At 35.4% G+C, this 19022-nt stretch overlaps 1 protein-coding gene across 1 annotated transcript in view; it reads right to left on the reverse strand.

The window, feature by feature from the left end:
• The window catches only part of LOC107698511 (utrophin), a 275871-nt gene that overhangs the window by 201896 nt on the left and 54953 nt on the right, over window positions 1-19022 (reverse strand). Inside the window, exons 11-22 of the mRNA XM_016499536.1 lie at window positions 14512-14693; window positions 14283-14433; window positions 12478-12597; window positions 7649-7750; window positions 6151-6258; window positions 5769-5948; window positions 5504-5682; window positions 4639-4738; window positions 4477-4564; window positions 4145-4392; window positions 3623-3803; window positions 31-146 (exon numbers count right to left, since the gene is read on the reverse strand). Of these exons, the coding sequence (XP_016355022.1) occupies window positions 31-146; window positions 3623-3803; window positions 4145-4392; window positions 4477-4564; window positions 4639-4738; window positions 5504-5682; window positions 5769-5948; window positions 6151-6258; window positions 7649-7750; window positions 12478-12597; window positions 14283-14433; window positions 14512-14693 (1755 nt within the window). The remainder of the gene's footprint in view (window positions 1-30; window positions 147-3622; window positions 3804-4144; window positions 4393-4476; window positions 4565-4638; window positions 4739-5503; window positions 5683-5768; window positions 5949-6150; window positions 6259-7648; window positions 7751-12477; window positions 12598-14282; window positions 14434-14511; window positions 14694-19022) is intronic.

Consider the following 19022-nt stretch of genomic DNA (forward strand, 5'->3'; position numbering starts at 1 on the left):
ACACACACACACACACCCACACACACACACCTGAGCTTTAATGACTCCCTGTTCAGCTGTGGTGATGTCTCTGATATCAGCGCTGGCCGTGTTCAGTCTGGACTCCATCTGCTGCAGCGCTCTGGACACCACCAGCCTGGACAAAACTACAGACACACAACGACAAATTACACACAAATCCAATTCATATTGATTTACAAAAAATTATTAAGAGAAAGTATAAGTTTTGATGCTGTAACTGGTCACTATTCAGTCTTTTCACCACATTTTAGCGGTTTTGCATTTTTTAAACAAATATTCAGTCTTTCTGTGTCAAATAATATGTCCATAAAACTGCATTTTAAGATATATGCTATGATATATAAGCCAAATGACATATGTATCATATACTATATACTATATTATATGATATGAATGAATATGTCATACAGTATATCCCAAATTACACATATGTTATGATACTATATGACACAATACAATATATGATATGATATGAATGAGTATATTATATATATGATAAATGGCATAATATGGTATGATACAGGCCCATTATTGGAATATATGATATACAACCTATGGCATGATATGCTATAGAGCTATGATATGATATAAGAAAAATAACCTCTGAGTGGTGTGTGTGTGTATGTATATATATATATATATATATATATATATATATATATATATTTTATATATAGAATATGTTGACTTAAGACCCCATGAAATTGCTTGCTGAGTATATATATATATGTATATATATATATATATAAATATATATATATATATAGTATTGCTATAAGGAGTACCGCATGTCACAATGCTTGACATAACTACCCAAAACAAAAACAACAGCCCCTTGACACATGTGGTATTTACTGTACATCTGGATGCTTGCTTCCTCTTCTGTAGTACATCACTAAAATAATCTCTGTTGGATTTTGACATTTGTGATTAATAATGTATGTGAACCGGCTCCGTCAAGATGTTTATTTGTTGAATATCAGAGAGGAGACCAAAAATAACTGCCTGCGGCTCATTTGCGTTTGTCATTGTGTGTGGGTGTGCGTTTGCTTAGCTTGAATCCCAGATGTTAGAGGTCAACAGGTCAAATCATGGAACATTAGCTTTCCGATTGTCCCACGAACATACAACTGTTTATATTTAATGCAGCCATACCTTGGGGACAAAACTGCTGAAAAATTGCACAAAATGAATGAGACAAAAACTCCTTTTGAGGACATCCCTGAAGGCAAAAATAATTAATAAATAAAGTAATAATAATGCATGTTTTCTTTAAGGGATAAGGGTTTGTGCTAGTCATTATAATTAGGCAAGGCAGGGCAAGTTTATTTATATAGCACATTTCATACACAATGGTAATTCAAAGTGCTTTACATAAAAGGAAGTAAAATAATCATAAAAAATAATCACAACAATAAAACAAGGAACTTAAACACTTTTAAAATGATTTAAAAATTGATTTAAAATGAATTTAAAGCAGTTAAAAATAGAAAATGATTATACATAAAATACAGTGCAATCAGTTCGGACATCGCACAGTGCTCATTCAATAAATGCACAGCTAAACAGATGAGTTTTGAGTCAACCATTTGAGTACCATCCCAGAAAGCCCGACCCAGTTTTCCTGTCTCTCTAGAAGTATGCTATGATCGACAGTGTCTAACGCAGCACTAAGATCTAGTAGTACCACAACTGATATTTGCCAGAATCAGAATTAAAGCAAATATCGTTTATTATCTTAATGAGCGCTGTCTCTGTGCTGTGATGCGGTCGGAAACCAGATTGAAAATTGTCCAGGTATCTATTTGAGTTTAAGTATTTGTTCAGCTGATTAAAAATTACCTTTTCAATAATCTTGCCTATAAAAGGAAGGTTTGATATTGGTCTATATATAGTTGCTAAATATGATGTTATCAAGATTGCTCTTTTTCAGAAGGGGCTTAACAACTGCAGTTTTCAGGGAGTTTGGAAAAATCAAGTCAAGAAGTTCACCACTTCTAAGAGATCTGCTTCTAAACAGTTAAGCACACTTTTGAAAAAAGATGTGGGAAGTGTGTCAAGATAGCAGGTTGACGATTTAAGGTGCTGTACTTTGTAGCTGTTTTAGCTAATTGTAGGCTTTATTTATATAAAGCAACAATTAGCTTTACATACATATATCAGTAGTCTATGGTATGTTAATCAGCTAAGCAAATATGTTTGTGTGTTTATTTAACCACACTTTGAGCACAAAATGGTCCCAGAAGTTCGCTAAATTTGAAAAAAACATCACTTTGGGAGATCTGGGAATGTTCTCAATTAGGAAAAACTATTTTTAAGAAAGAAACATTTTGTTATTGTTGCCATTTTCATTCTGGTTTAATCAAATTTATTTCTGAAAGGTTTTCAGAATGGGGTCAGTCTATAGTCATAATTAGTTGTATGTAAAACAATAGAAGTCTATGGTATGCCCTCATTTCCATGGCTGGCTAAAAGTGGGTGTGAGAGAGATTTGCTCAAGCTTTAAGGTTAAACACTGATGTACTCTTACTTGGAGCTCTTTCTAGCACACACACACTCAGAGGTTTATCAGTGTATAAAAGCTTTCTCATGGGCCACGCTGACATTACAGCCATAAATAGACTGCTCTCTCTCACTCTGGCTCTGCTCTTGTTGGCTCCACAAATGATTTACCTGTTGCATAAGTCACTATTTCTGTCTTTAAATAAAACTGAAGAGAACAAGAGAAACAGAGACAGAGAAACAGAGGTACTGCACCCCTTGGCACCAATTCAAGCCCCGGGACTTATAAAAATCTCAGTGAGCCTCAATCTTTCTGTAGATCTGCTCCAAAAACTAGTGAACTGCCTACTTAGGCAGCATTTAAGGTAGTTGTACTCGCAACACAAAAACAGACGTTTTTATCCAAAGTGACTTCAAAATTAAAGGACATTTTATCAGAGAATAAAAACTTGGCATTGTTTAGCACCATGTACTAATATTAGAAATTAGGGCTCTGGATGATCTACAACTTTTGGTGAGGTTCTCAAATGAGCATCTAATGGACACTTTACTTTACCATGAGGTTGGTTTCACATTGTTAGCTTAGCAACATGCTAACTGCTCTACTGAAATCAATTGTGAGTTGCGTCTCCTGCGCTAGCTGTGGCGTGATTACCTATGTCGAGAGTTTGAAACTTGAGGTAGCATTTTGGTTTGTGTGCTGCCTAATGGACAGCTCACATAAACTTCTATGGTACTTTTGTGTCATTTTTGGAGCTTGACAGAACCAGTTACAGTCTATTTTACAATATGGAAAGAGCAGGTTGGACATTCTTCAAAATTTATTTTGTGTTTGACAGAATGAACATGCGTTGACATGACATGAGGGTGAATAAACGATGACATTGTTGGCTGAAATAGTCCCTTTAAATGCAATCCTTTAAGAATGTGTTGTTCTTTTTTTCCAGAAGTGATTTCATTTCTCTATATTTGTAGCTTAGATAGAAAAGCTCAACTACCGGTTTTCAAAATCCCAAGTTCCCTCAAATTGCAGGCTGGAGCGACATTCTTTAAATGTTATGAGAGCGTAGTGTAAAGGCTGCAATTTGGAAATGTATACCTATAGTGATGTCCTGCTGCTGCGTCTTGAGCTCTTGAATGGTTGTGCTGTGGCGTGATGCCAGCGCTGTCACACTGGGCCTCATGGTATCAGGGGCACCAGGTTCTGTGGCCAGACGCTCCGTCTGAGAACAGAGATCTTCCACCTGCGGCTGAAGCTTTTCCAGCTCTGCTATTCGAGCCTGAAACACAGTACAGTACATACAGTACAGATTTGCTCTGTTAACAACTCTACATTACACTGCAAAATCACATAAGGCATTCAGAGTGGGTTTTAACTTGTTGCTGCAATCTTAAAAATAAAGGTTCTTTGTTTTGTTTTTTATCTGATAATAAAATAATCTGAAGAACTTTGTTTCACCATTTTGTGCAATGGAAAGGTTCTATAGATGTTGACGGTTCTTCATGGAACCATCAATGCCAATAAAGAACCTTTATTTTTTAAGAGTATACTGCTAGATTCCCTTTAACATCTGATTTGAGTAAAGTGTCTTGCATAAAAATTGCCTGGTATTTGACTGACCTCACAGCCATCTTTGAGTGCCTGGAGTTCCTGTTGGTTGTCCTTGGCTCTAAACCCTTTTGTGGAGATCAACCACTTCTCCTGTTCCTGCAGGAATTCATTTACAGCCTTCAGTCCTGATTGAACCGCTGCCACTCGCTCTAGAATTTGAGCTCGATTCCTCAGATCCTGGATCAGGTTCTGGCAGCTCTCCCATTCTTTATGCACAGAGTCCAGGCCAGAACGGGCCTCCTCTGAAGACAGACCTGCTGTATAGACAGATAGAGTGATTTTAATCAGTAGGAGAAAACAGGAACCATCATTTATCCAGAAAATCACTCATAATCCCCTACCTTTCTCCAGCTGTTCAATCATCTTCTCTCCTTTCTGCACCAACTCTTTCACTGCCCCCTCGTTTTCAGCAAGCTCCATACCCAGGGTCTACAGATATGGGACAAATATATTCAGTAGACCAAATATATGAACAGGTAAATGTTATTGTTATAACAAATCACCTGTAGTTTTTCCTTCAGGACAGGGGGGTCTTCAGCAGCTCGGGCAGATGACTTCCATGCAGCCAGCTGAGACAAAAGCTTGGGAACATCAGCTTCAGCTCTAAAAAACATATAAACCACACCGGGTTCACATGAGGGAGTGCTACAGCTGAGCAGAACAACAGAGCAGTGTGTTAAGTATGTAAACACTGTATAGCTTATGCTAATGGTTCCCAAATGGGCTCATTATGAACAGTCAAAGCCACATGATGAAAGCAACAATTTCATGATAGTTACTGGTGAAATCACTCATTATGAGGACTAGTATACATTATATTCAGTAACATATACATACGCATATAAATACATATATACACACACACATATATATATATATATATATATATATATACACACACACTGAACAAAATTATAAACGCAACACTTTTGTTTTTGCCCCCATTTTTCATGAGCTGAACTCAAAGATCTAAGACTTTTTCTATGTACACAAAAGGCCTATTTCTGTCAAATATTTTTCACAAATCTGTGTTAGTTATATATCGCTCAAATGGGACTGCCTGATACTGCAACTTTTCTTTCCATTTAAACACTTTCATATGGTTACAGTGGAATTCACTGCAATAAAGTGGCAGCACATTTTGAACACGTATTAAATAACTTGTTTGGATTTGGAACTATGGATTTGAGCTAATATTGCTTTACCCCTCTCAAGTTAACTTTTTTTTTTTTATTGCAAAAATAAGACAAAAATTCAAGCAAAAAATACAAAGTTTGACTGATTTTGACAAAATCTCAAAATCCTGGAGGGACTGATAAAACAGATTTCTGTGTTTTTTTTTACAAGGAAGAGGTGTGTTTTTCGTACAGTCTCCTGAGCTCGCCGTCGATATCAAGATGTCGTCTTTTTGGTGGGGCAGGTGGCGGTAGCTCTCGGTCACTGCTGGTGAAGGTTTGCTCCATCCATGTTGTTACTGTTGTGACTGTCTCCATGAAAATCTTCTCCTGTACCTGCGGCATCCCAGTCACGGACACCGCTTCGGTTACCTGGAAACCGAACAGAAGCTTGGAATCAAGGTCATATAAAAAGCTAATGTGCATTAACATAAACACGTGAGATGCATTTATCTGACTTGGCTGGAGCAGTCCTCTAGTTTTTGGACCAGGTTGTCCCAACGTTGAGTCAGTAGGTCTGTGTCTGCTTCGATCCTCTGAGCTGCAGCTGGACTGTTTAACAGCACCATCACATCCTGTCCAGCATCTGACAGAGCACTCAGGGCCCTCCGCTTCTGGGCCATATCCTCCTTAAGACTCTGCAAAGAGTCAGAGGACAAAACAGCAATGCTTTTATCAACCTGGAAGATTTCAGTTGTTATTTGTAAAACCTAAGTTTACAATCTTAAAATTACAATGATTTATGTTCTCAGAAAATTATGTTATTTAAACGTATATCCAAAACTATGGGCAAGTAATAAACAATTCCAAATATGAAATTATGTATGTTTGTCTACTCACGGCTAATCTGCGGACGCTGGCATTTATTTCACTAGGGTCTTTATAATCACTCGTCTGAACTTCACTCAAGGCCTTCTCCTTATCTGCTAGCCATGATCCAAATAAACTCTGAATGGATGAGAAGAAAGTTGATTCTCCAATAGAAAAATGCTTCATCATTCACATATTGCTCCAAATAAAAAGAGAAAATAACCATACTACCCTCCCTTACACAGTACTTTGGCATAAAAAGCATTAATTTAATGTAATATCATAAACAATATCCTCTGATTTACATCACAGTTCGTTTTGCAGACTGACGGAAGTGGTCCAGACGGGGGAAGTGTGAAAATAAGATTGTGTGCGGTGCACTCTACACTAATGATGTAATGGGTCAATGGTAATGGTATCTGCAAGTCATAAACCGCCATAATTGAATCTCACCCTTTCCCAGAATGCAGCCTAAACTGTTAAAATAGCAATATGACCCTTAAATGCATTCAATGAACATTCCAAGTCCAAGATAAGAGCACAATACAATGGGGCCCAACACAGAGCCCTGAGGCACACCTCTGATTATTTTTTGACCAGAAGCTTTAGTAACTTCAGGTTTGTGCTGGACTGAAATTATTGTATGGATGGGCAAAAACAAACATATTTAAGTACTCAAACACTACAGAAATTGATCATGAAAACATTTTTTTTATTTTAATTAATTAATTAATTAATTAATTTTAATTTAAAGGGGTCCTATTATGCTCTTTTACAAAGTCTTGATTTTGTTTTAGGGGTGTACTAGAACGGGCTCTCATATTAGGTTGTTCGAAAAACACATTATTTTTCACATATGATACCTTATTACAACACCTCTCTCCCCAGTCTGGCATGAACGGCTCGAATAGTTCCTGATTCAAATGAAGGCCTGCCTTCTGAAATACGAAACGTGCTGTGATTGGTTAGCTGGGCCAATGTGTGTTGTGATTGGCAGCACTCGGCGCCTGGTCGGGAAATGTCATGCCCCTTACCATAGCCGCCTGCGAGCTTCAGTGTAAATGTTGCGTCAAAATCAAATCAATTTGAGCGTGATTTAAACCCGGATGATTGTAACCACTCTAAGTTCGTCTGCCTTGGGAAAGCTAGCGTGTCTCCGACAGTGATAACACTCGTTGCCTTCTCTAGTGCAGCTCAACCAGGTCTCGTCCCATTCGTCGATATTTGTGATATCACAAATCCCAGAAAATATGCGTTGTAGTCCAAACGAATCGTTAACTGTAGTTTTTGAAAAGTGATTTCTGTTAAATAAAATATCTCCTTTTGAAGTGGACTTTGAGCTTTGTAACTTTGCAGATCTTTTTTATGCTCAAACAGCAACATTACAGACTAACTCAAGTTGAAAAAGTGAAAAAGCAAAATAGGACCCCTTTAACATTTGCAATTATTTGAAAACATGTATAAAAGGGCCTCATCAATTTTGTGATTTGTTACACTGGAATGTTGGATTTTTGGTATCAGGCCTCACCTGGTCATCAAGCAACCGCTGCCACACCAGCTGAAATTCCTCAAGTTTATTCCAGCGTTCCTCCATCCAGCGACACACTGCCGCCCAGCGCTCTCCCAGTGACTGTAAAGAACAGAAGGAAAAACAAAAGAAGGAAAGTTATTCACTGAATTATTTTTCACACACTTTTACGGCCTCTGGGAGTGTCAAATGTCTGTTCAGTTCCAAGTTTCTTGCTGTGCTGCATCCAATTAATTCTCAGCACTGTGTCCAACATTAATAGATCTCAATATTTAGAGGCGCTATCAGTAAAGGCATGGAAAACAGCTTGGTTTGATTACGTTTGCACTTTAGGTGAGAAGAAACTTACTGTAAAGTTCATTCTTTACTGCAATCAATGTAACAAGTCACCTTGAACACCATAAAGCATTCACCTTAATCTCTATAGCTCTAGTAAAACAACATTGCACACTGGTACACACACCATAATGTATGTTTCTCTTAAAACAATAGTATATGAAGATTTCCTTACAGATGGCAGGAATGAACAATTAATTGAAAAATGAATATTACTAGTAATGACTGCCAGACATAATGAGTTTTCAGCAAAACACAAACATGGCTATGCATTTTATTTTACTACTTTTTATGGTGCTATACTAACAAGGCCACTAATAATTAGTTGTTTTTTTCAGAATATGGCTACAAAAATTGATGACTGGAAGAACACATATTTTACAGACAAAATTATTATTGGAGGGGATTTTAACGCTGTTCCAGATGAATGGCAGGATAGATATCCCACTCCTTTGGGGAGTTAAACCCCTGGTTTATAATATATCTCAGTTTCTTGATCTAATTGATGTTTGGCGTGTAAAGAACCCACATAAAAAACTATTTACATGGGGGTCCTTTTCAGGGCGCATTCAGCGTTCCAGGTTGGATTTTTGGTTGATAACTAGTAATCTTCTTTCTTCTACATTTGACTAATATTTCTCCTTCAGTTTTAACTGATCACAGTGCCATATCACTTTCTCTTAGGAGTAATGGCAGCTCAACGTCTACGAGAACTCATTGGAAGTTTAATAATAATTTACTAAAATGTGAATCTTTTTGTAATTCTATTTTGTTAATGATTAACAATGTAAAAACCATGTCTGAATTAACCTCAATTGGCAAATGGGAATGGGTCAAATTTACTGTTAAAAATTAGTAATTAAAGATGGGAAACAAATTGCAAATGCTAGAAAATATAGGCAGACAACAATTTTATCAAGACTAAATTATTTCGGTAATAAAGACATCCTTAGTGAGAGTGAGGAAAAAGAACTTCACATTCTTCAATCAGAGTTGGATGATTTTTATACAGAAAAGGCTAAAGGAGCATTTATACGATCTAGAGCCAGGTGGATTGAGGAAGGGGAAAAAAATTCTTCATATTTCTTTAATTTAGAAAAACAAAAACAATCTCTAAAAACTATTAATAAACTTAGCATTAATAATTGTATAAGTGAAGAAAAAACACTAATTGATGACTACATATATTCCTTCTATAATGATTTATATAAATCTAAATGTACAGAAAACGATTGTGATCTCGTTTTTTCCTGTGTGTGTGCACTTTGGATGGGATAAATGCAGAGCACTAATTCCCATACTCGGCCACATGTCACGTCACTTTAATGGAAAGTCCCCAGGTATTGACGGCACCACAGTAGAACTATATAAATATGTTTGGCCCGAAATAGGAATCTTAGTTTTCGAAGCATTAAAAGAATGTATAGATAAAGCTGAATTACCACCATCAATGAAGCATGGTTTAATTATTCTAGTTCCAAAGTCAAACAAAGAAATTATTTTTAGACAATTGGAGACCAATAACACTTTTATCTAATGATTTCAAATTGCTCTCTCATGTTTTTGCGAATAGACTAAAAAAGGTTATTGGTTAAATTATCAGTGAAGCACAATCGGCTTTTATCAAAGGGAGAAGTATTCACAGTCATATTAGACTAGGCTTGACTATAACTATTTAATTCCTCAGACAAGCTTACTTCTATTTCTAGATTTCTTCAAGGCATTTGAAACCCTTGAACAGTCTTTTTTGTTTAGATCCTTAGAAACTTTTGGTTTTGGTCCTATGTTTTGTAAAGTAATTTCCATGTTTTATAATGATGTTTTTAGTAGTGTTTCTCTTAATGTCGGTTCATCACTCAGAATCCAAATTAAACGAGGAATTTGTCAGGGATGCCCTATCTCACCATTACTTTTTAATCTTGCAGCCAAACTAATGTCTTTATTCATAAAAAAATGTTGAGGATAATATAGGCATAGACGTTCTTGGTAGGACCTTTACTATAAGCCAATTTGCAGACGACACTCTTTTAGTTCTTAAAAATAAAGAGGTGCTTCCATTAGTTATTGAAAAAAATTCTGTCTTCTCAAAGGCATCAGGTCTGACTCTAAACTTTAAAAAATGTGAATTAATGGCGATCCATAATTGTAACTTAGACGCTATAGAGGGCATTCCAGTGAAAAAAGAGGTTAAGTATTTAGGGTTTATGATTACTAAAAAGTGTTGTTAATAGAGAACACTCAAATTTGAACTCTAAAATAGAAAGTATGAAAAAATCCTTAAATCACTGGTTATCTCGAGACCTGTCTATATTGGGTAGAATTCTCTTGACTAAAACTGAGGGAATATCTAAACTTATTTATTTATCTCAAGCTTTGTATACTGCCCCAAGAGTAGTTAAATCGGTGAATTCAATTTTATTTAAATGTATATGGAAAAATAAAACACTTTTTTTTAACGTAAATTCCATATGGTGAAAGAGTATGAACATGGAGGTTTGAGAGCCATTGATTTTGAATCTCTTCTTGGTACATGCAGAATAAAATGGTTGAAAAGAGTGTTTAACAAAGTCACACTCAATATAGTACCATATTCCTAACCACATTTTTTTAAATATTGGCGGCCTTGAATTTGTGTAGAGATGTGATCTCAAACCTTGCAAAATTCCTCTGAAGGTATCTAATTTATATCTAAAGTACTGCTTTTTTGGAAAATGATATTTACCCACAACTTTTCCCCTCACAACTCACAATAGGTCTGTAATTATTAATAGGAAATCTCTGTTTAAAAGTGATTGGTATAGCCAAGGCATTATTTTTATTCATGATTTATTAGATGATAATGGCTTTTTCTTATCTTATAATGATTTCATTAATAAATACAGAGTTAGAATTACAATAAAAGGTTATAATAAGGTATGCAATGCTATACCCACTGGATTGTTAAGAATAATCCAAAGTATTTATCTAGACCTGTAGTTTCTCTTCCCTCTTTGAAAATATGTAATGTTGACCTTTTAGACAGTAAGTGTAATAACAAACTTATTTACAAAGAACTTAAACGTATTATCACTGGTGATTATCAGTGTTATTTTCTGGGAGATGTTGAAACCTCAGTAAAGGACAAAGCTTTTACCCGTTAAATTTTCATCCTTGCTCCTTGTGTTTATTTATGTATTTATTTCTTTTTTATGTTTTTTTTTCTTCTTCTTCTTTAAAGGGATCCTATTATGCTTTTTCACTTTTTTAATGTTAGTCACTGTGTAGTGTGTATGTTTGGGCATAAAAAAGATCTAGAAAGTTACAAATCTCAAAGTCCACTCCAAAGGGATAACAAACTTATTTACAAAGAACTTAAACGTATTATCACTGGTGATTATCAGTGTTATTTTCTGGGAGATGTTGAAACCTCAGTAAAGGACAAAGCTTTTACCCGTTATATGGCATACCCAGTTGCTCCAAAGGTCAAGGAGACTCATTACAAAATTATGTTTAGGATTTACCCAGTTAGTGACTTTATACAAAAACGATTTCATATTTCGAGGTGGATCCTTGTATTTTCTGTTCTTAATTTCCTGAAACACTTGATCACCTTTTCTTTTACTGTGAGGCTTCTTCTAAATTTTGGTTCGATATACATAGTTGGTTGTCAGTAAAAATGGAGACAATTCCTCCTATAACCCAACAAGATGTCCTCTTTTTTAAGTGTGATTTAAATTCATCCTTCTCTGATGTTGTAAATTTTGTTTTGTTGATGGGTAAATATCATATCCATACTTGTAAATGGAAAAAAAAGTAAACCCTCCTTCAATATATTTTTATGTGCGTTTGCTCAAATGTTTCAGAACTTCAAATGCTTCAAAAACATAATAGAAAATCTGAAAAGTTATGCTTCTCTTTGTCAAAATATGTATTACTTTAGTATCTTTTTTCTTTATAATGTCTACATCGACTACATCTTTGTTTTCATCCTTGCTCCTTGTGTTTATTTTTGTAGGGACAGCTAACCAATCACAACACATTTTGTTTTTCGGAAGGCGGACCATCATCAAACCCCAAACTAATCGAGCCGTTTGTGCCAGGCTGGGGAGAAAGGTATTTTAATAATGTAAATTATGTGAAAAATAATGTGTTTTTCGAACCACCAAGCATGAGGGCATGTTCTAGTACACCCCCAAAACAAAATCAAGACTTTGTAAAAGAGCATAATAGGACCTCTTTAATGTAAACTGTGTTTGTCTCAATGGAAGTGTCTTACATTGTTGGTTGTTCCCTGTCTTGTAATGTACATTAAGCAATATAAAAAAAAAAAAAGAAACAACAGCTGACACTTACAAATATTTTTTTTTATAATTGAAACACGTGAGTTCTATAATTTGTATGTCTGAAGAAAATAACAGCTCTGACCAGACTCTCTAAATAGCCATTTCATAATTACAGTCATTTTGAAACAACAAATAAAAACTCAGCATTATATCCTGCATGTTGTCCTCTACCTGCAGTTGTTCCTCCAGGGCAGCAGTGGCGCTCTCCCCGCTGTTCTCATCCACGACCACAACCATGTGCGTGAGAGAGTTCACCTTAACCTGTTCCAGCTCCAGATCATTCTGCAAAACCTGAGGAAATAACACAGAAAAAGAGGTCAAAAGGTTAAGGAATGGTCTTAAGTACACTTTGATTACATTTTAAGTTTCTTAATTTACCCAGAAAAGAGGAAATGCACATTTATTAAAACATTACAAAATCACCAATCGCCATATTATCATCTGAAATTATAATAATAATCATTGATTTTTTTTTTTTTTTTGCAATTATTACGACAGTGATTTTATTTATGTATGTATGTATTTATTTATTATTTTACAGGAAATAAAACAGAGCTGGAAGCTGAAACATAAAAATAATGTCATAATGCAAAAGACTTTATTACATGTAATTCAAAATATTGGTTTCATTTTGTTAAATCTAGATACAATTTCTAATACCTTTCTTTTAATTTGGGGTCAGATCTGCCCAGGGCATGTTGTTAACAGGTTTTTCAGAATAAGTTTGATGTGGTAGGATTTGGGGTGGATATTTTTTGACTCTGTACTGTGTCAAGTATGAAAGTGTACATTTGCGTGTCTCCGTAAATAATGTGGAAGCACTAGGGTGATGTGGTACCCTTCCTATGAGACTGCGAGGCTCCTAAATGTAAGCATGTGTGTGGGAGCAAACGTGTGTGTGTGTTCTCCATTCGCTAATTGAACAAACACGCAGAGGTCGTGTTTGCCCCTCGTTCACTGGGGCGTGTTGATTTGCTTATTCGTTCTTCTCACAACTCAATCTCCCTCTCTCTCTATCCTTTCAGCATTCATGATAAATTCACATTGGGCATCAGAAAGAGAAAGCTTTTATTTGTGAACAGGTTGTGTACACAGACGGGATCTCTGATGAGAATCATTCATTAACTACTAGTCTCCTTGGGAACTTTTTATTGATCAGAGGTTGCTATTTTAGGAGACTTTATCAAAGCCAAGTATACACTTTGTCTCAAAATTTTCTTTTCATGTTTCTTAGTAATCATTTTCAAATTGTGATCAAGTTACACTCTAAAAAACACTGGTTTACTTTTCAGCCCAAATGTTTGTTTAGAACAGATTTGGAGAAATGTAGCATTACAATGGATGCTCTGCAGTGAATGGGTGCCGTCAGAATGAGAGTCCAAACAGCTGATAAAAACACCACAATAATCCACAAGTAATCCACTCCACTCCAGTCCATCAATTAACAGCGTGTGAAGTGAAAAGCTGCTGTTTTTATAATAAACAAATTCATCATTAATGTGTTTTAACTTTAAACTGTTGCTTCCAGATAAAATGCGAGTCCATAATACATAACACTTTCTCCAGTGAAAAAGTCATCTCGCCTGAATTAGGAGAGAAATATGCATGGATCAGATATTATGGACTCGTATTTGGCTTCCTAAGATGTTAATTGGTGGACTGGTGTGGTGTGGATTACTGTGATGTTTTTATCAGCTGTTTGGACTCTCATTCTGACGGCTCCCATTCATTTAAGAGGATCCATTGCTGAGCAAATGACTACATTTCTCCAAATTTGTTCAACATACAAACTCATCCGCTCATCTTCAGGAGGCCTGATGGTGAGTAGATTTTCAGCATATTTTTATCTATTAACTTAACTATTCAATAAACCTTTTAGACTTTATAATTTTGTGATGCATCACAATGTATCATGACACACCATGACATAGATGGTTATACCAAGTCCTACTTAGAGAATCAAATGCTTCTCTTACTTTGTGCTCCTCTATCTGGGTAAGATATCCCTCCATGTCTCCTGCTATTGGCTCTTTCTCCATCTTACGGATCCGCCCCTCCATCTGCGTCAGCCAATCAGAGAGCTGCTGGAGCTGCTGTTGCTGAAGGTTCATCAGAACTTCATGAAGTCTGAAGACAAAGGAGAGATGACAAATTCAAGCACACTCTTCAAACAGAAGACTTCGGTAGGAATGTGTGCGTCCGTACCTGGACTGACGGTCCATGCTGGCGACCCGCAGGTTTTCCCAGCGGGAGTTGAGCAGTGTCATCTGTTCTCGGATCTCATCCTCCTCTTCCTCACTCAGGTTGCCTTGAGCGATCAGCTGGTTTCCCGCCTGTAAGACGTTACCCACGCTGCTCTGGTGGGCTGTCAATTCCATCATAAACGCCTGAGGAGGCAAAACGACACATCAGTTACCAGGATGACTACAAACCATCTTCACAGATGTCTTCAAGTACAAGTAATTTAGACTGCTCAACAAACAAAAAAAGGTTTAAATATGCTATATTTTAAGATAAATGCATTTTTATGTAAGAAACCCAGTAACTTTTTATATGTATTTATTGGCAGTGGTTGTGTGAGAAGGAAAGTTTTCTTATATAATAAATAACAATAATAATTTAATAATATTTATGCATTTATTTATTTGATAAGTAGTCATGTAATAAGCAGCTGCACCGTTTAATGGTTTATTATGGCAAAAATCGACATGAGGGAGAGCATTATGATGACTTTACCATGGTTAATTGTGTTTTAGGCACTGCATATTGCATTTCAAAATTATTCTTTCATCAAGTAATACAGTTCATCATACTTACTGTAGGCTTTTATTTTTGCCAAAAAAAACATGGGAACGGTAACATTTTTACAATAACATGTGTTAGGTATGAACATTAGTATTTTTTACAGCATTTATTAATCTATGTTGATTTAAATGTATGGCAATTTATATATCTTTATCCAATGTTTTATAAATATGTCTGCTTAATTTTTCTTCAATTCTGTTTTCCATTTTAACTTTTTGTAAATTCTGTATTAATGGTTTAAATAAATAAGAACTAATTTTACTGAAAATTAGGGATGTAACGGTACATGTATTTGTACCGAAAATTTTCGGTACGGGTTTTTCGGTTCGGTGCGCACATGTACCAAACAACTCGTTCCATTTTTTCAGGAAATTCAGACAATAAATGCCGTTTTGGCACTCTTTGATGAGGCGCGACAGATCGCTGTATAGAAGCCTTGGCAGGGCAGAGTGCGAGTGAGCGCATAATCATCTCTTTCCTCTTTATTACTAGTTTTAACGTGAAATAAACATTAATGAACATCTCATGTAATCGTTTAATTAGTGTTTCAACCGTGGAAAGACGTCATTAAAACAGCTTGTAAACAAAATGCCACGTAGCATTTAATTTTCCTCAGGCAAGTCATCAGTGTCCACAGCTCGTTATTTGCTAGGGAAATGAAGTCTAGAGAAGAGCATTTTTAGAAATATTAGACTATATTCTTCATTATATTTTACTTTACCAGTTAATGATGTCTTTATTATTTAATGTATGTTTAGATAAATCTTTTATGAAACAAGTCATTACAGCCACTGTGTAAATGACTATTTCAACAACAAATATAAATTGTATAATTTAAAAGTTAATTTAAAAACTGCATTATGTGCAATTTACATTTTTGCGTACAATTTGAGTTGTTGATTTGAATTATTTGAGTGTTGATTATTATAGTTAAAAAAAATAGTAGTTGAATTTAAGTTTGGGCTCTGTTGTTAGCTGTAATCTTATAGTAATGTAAAAGGGCTCCCTGTAGTTTAGAGCAGGAGCTGAGGTATATTTTTATCCCTAGGAAAAATTTTAATTGTAATTGAATTTATTTAAAGAAAAAGCAATTTCTTCAGTAAACCATTGTTTAATTTAAAAACTGTACTGAAACCATACCGAACCATGACGTCAAAACTGAGGTACGTTCCGAACCATCATGTTTGTGTACCGTTATTTATTAATATTTAAATTTATTAATTTATTACAACTTTAACAAAAATTGGCCCCTTTGAAATCAGGATTTTGTGTTTTGTGATTTACTATAAATTTATAATAAAAAAACATCAAATCAAATAAAATTGAATCTTTTTATGTAATTAGTCTATTAAAATGTATTAAAATGAAAATAGACAATTCCTTTACAACACATCATTGCATTTTCATTTTGTCAAAAATGTGCTGCACAACAGAGGTTTACTGATTAAATTCAAGCAATATTGAAATATGTCTGCCATAATTTCTTCAAGTTAAAGCAAACTTTTATTTTGGTGGTTTGCCGTGAAGATCAGATTCAGAAAATGTATTTGACGATAGCTTTGCTCAAATGAAAGGGTGAAATGCTGGTGCAGTGACTCGGAGAGCAGCTCTGGAGATGAAGTACACGTGTTCATGTGCTCATATAGTGAGACTTGTGCTTGAGTACGTGTAGCAGAAGAAAATGTGCCACTCATTCACACAGTATCTTATGATCTATTCTCGAAACAGAAAAACGATCAAAAAAGACAAATGACGTAACAAACCATTTGCACATTATCGAAATCTCTGATGTTTCAAGTGGAACCAAAGTGCAGAGACAAACAGGTTCAAGCTTCAGGAAAAGCCCAGTGCTCAGAGGATCTCCAGAGCTTTCCTGCATTTGCCTTGCTTTTGTTTCTGCGTCAGTGCCTCATATTAGCCTTCACTTTCTGACAGGAATATAAACCTCACCCTCCCGCTCTGGATCCATCACTCAGGAGTGAGTTTATGTGTCCCGGCTCTCCTGTCTGTCAGAGGTCTCTCTGCCTCACAGAATTCCTCACATTCCTGGCATGTTCGGAGCATGTTCTCCGACTGGACGGGAACACGGAGCATCTGAACACGGGACATGCTAACACTTAAAGTCCTCAGGTCAATCAGAAAGAGCAGTGGTGGGCGGTTTCATGGTGTGAGGAATTTTGTTATTAACATAATGAAATCCTACTTAAGCTTCTTCTTCTTCTTCTTCATGTGAGACTAAATTTAGTCTGTATCTCCTCTTAAAGTTTTCAAGCTACAACCACCAAAACTCAGGTCAGACATTCAGATTGGTCTGACTCAGGTTGCTATATCTTAAACTGATCTGACTTATAGCTTTCGTAAACCCGATGATCAAAACAATAATAAAATAAAAACTTTCATTGAGGGGGTCAAAACTTTTGTACTTTTGTAAGACTTATAGTGTATTTAAGTTGTCTAGCACTAGTAAAGCTTAACGGATACTCTGGGACGACGTGCTAAATCATGTTAGTAACATGCCAATTTATGCTAGAAATATGCTTAATCATATTAGCAACATGCTAAAACATGCAAGAAACATGAAAACATGCTAAATCATGCTAGAAACATGATAAAACGTGTTAAACTGGAAACATGCTAGAAACATGTCAAAATATGCTTAATCATATTAGCAACATGCTAAAACATGCAAGAAACGTGAAAACATGCTAGATCATGCTAGAAACATGATCAAACATGTTAAATCATGCAAAAAAAAACATGGTAGAAGCATGCTAGAAAACGTGCTAGAAACATGTCAAAATATGCTTAATCATATTAGCAACATGCTAAAACATTCAATAAACGTGAAAACATGCTAAATCATGCTAGAAACATGATAAAATGTGTTAAATCGTGCTAAAAAACATGGTAGAAACATGCAAGAAAACGTGCTAGAAACATGTCAAAATATGCTTAATCATATTAGCAACATGCTAAAACAAGCAATAAACGTGAAAACATGCTAAATCATGCTAGAAACATGATAAAACATGTTAAATCATGCTAAAAAACATGGTAGAAACATGCAAGAAAACGTGCTAGAAACATGTCAAAATATGCTTAATCATATTAGCAACATGCTAAAACAAGCAATAAACGTGAAAACATGCTAAATCATGCTAGAAACATGATAAAACATGTTAAATCATGCTAAAAAACATGGTAGAAACATGCAAGAAAACGTGCTAGAAACATGTCAAAATATGCTTAATCATATCAGCAACATGCTAAAACGCAAGAAACGTGAAAACATGCTAAATCATGCTAGAAACATGATAAAACATGTTAAATCCTGCTAAACAAATGCTAGAAAACATGCTAGGAACATCAAAATATGTTAAATCATGCTAGCAACATGCTAAAATACGCTAGTAACGTGATAAATCATGCTAGCAACATGATTAGGCCTGTTGCAATAATCAATATATCGACTTATCGCGCAATATACGTATGTACCTGACCTCAATAATTTTTGGTGTCGCAATATATCACCCATTATATTTACTTAAAAATGAATGTCACCATGTTTTTTACATTCCACTTGAGCCAGTGTCTTTTGCAGCTTCTTGTACATAACGTGGTGTAGTCATGAGGTGCTAGTTCAAATTTAAAAAGTGCTTCTACAAAAAAAGCTTCATCTGCAGATATGGCCTTAAAATGAGTCTGACATCAGTGCACTGAACAGTAAAGTTTATTAAACTTTCATTCATTTCAATTCCATTCATCTTTATTCCGTTGAAGTTTATTTCACTTCGGAACATTCATTCATGGATCTGCGTTACTGTCTTCACACACAGACGAAACTTACTAGAGAAGTGTGAAGAGTGACATAATATACCTCTGTAAATAAATACAATATAAATTCATGTCTC

Source organism: Sinocyclocheilus anshuiensis, unplaced genomic scaffold (assembly GCF_001515605.1).
Source record: "Sinocyclocheilus anshuiensis isolate Anshui unplaced genomic scaffold, SAMN03320099.WGS_v1.1 scaffold1830, whole genome shotgun sequence".
In the NCBI taxonomy this organism is placed as follows: domain Eukaryota; kingdom Metazoa; phylum Chordata; class Actinopteri; order Cypriniformes; family Cyprinidae; genus Sinocyclocheilus; species Sinocyclocheilus anshuiensis.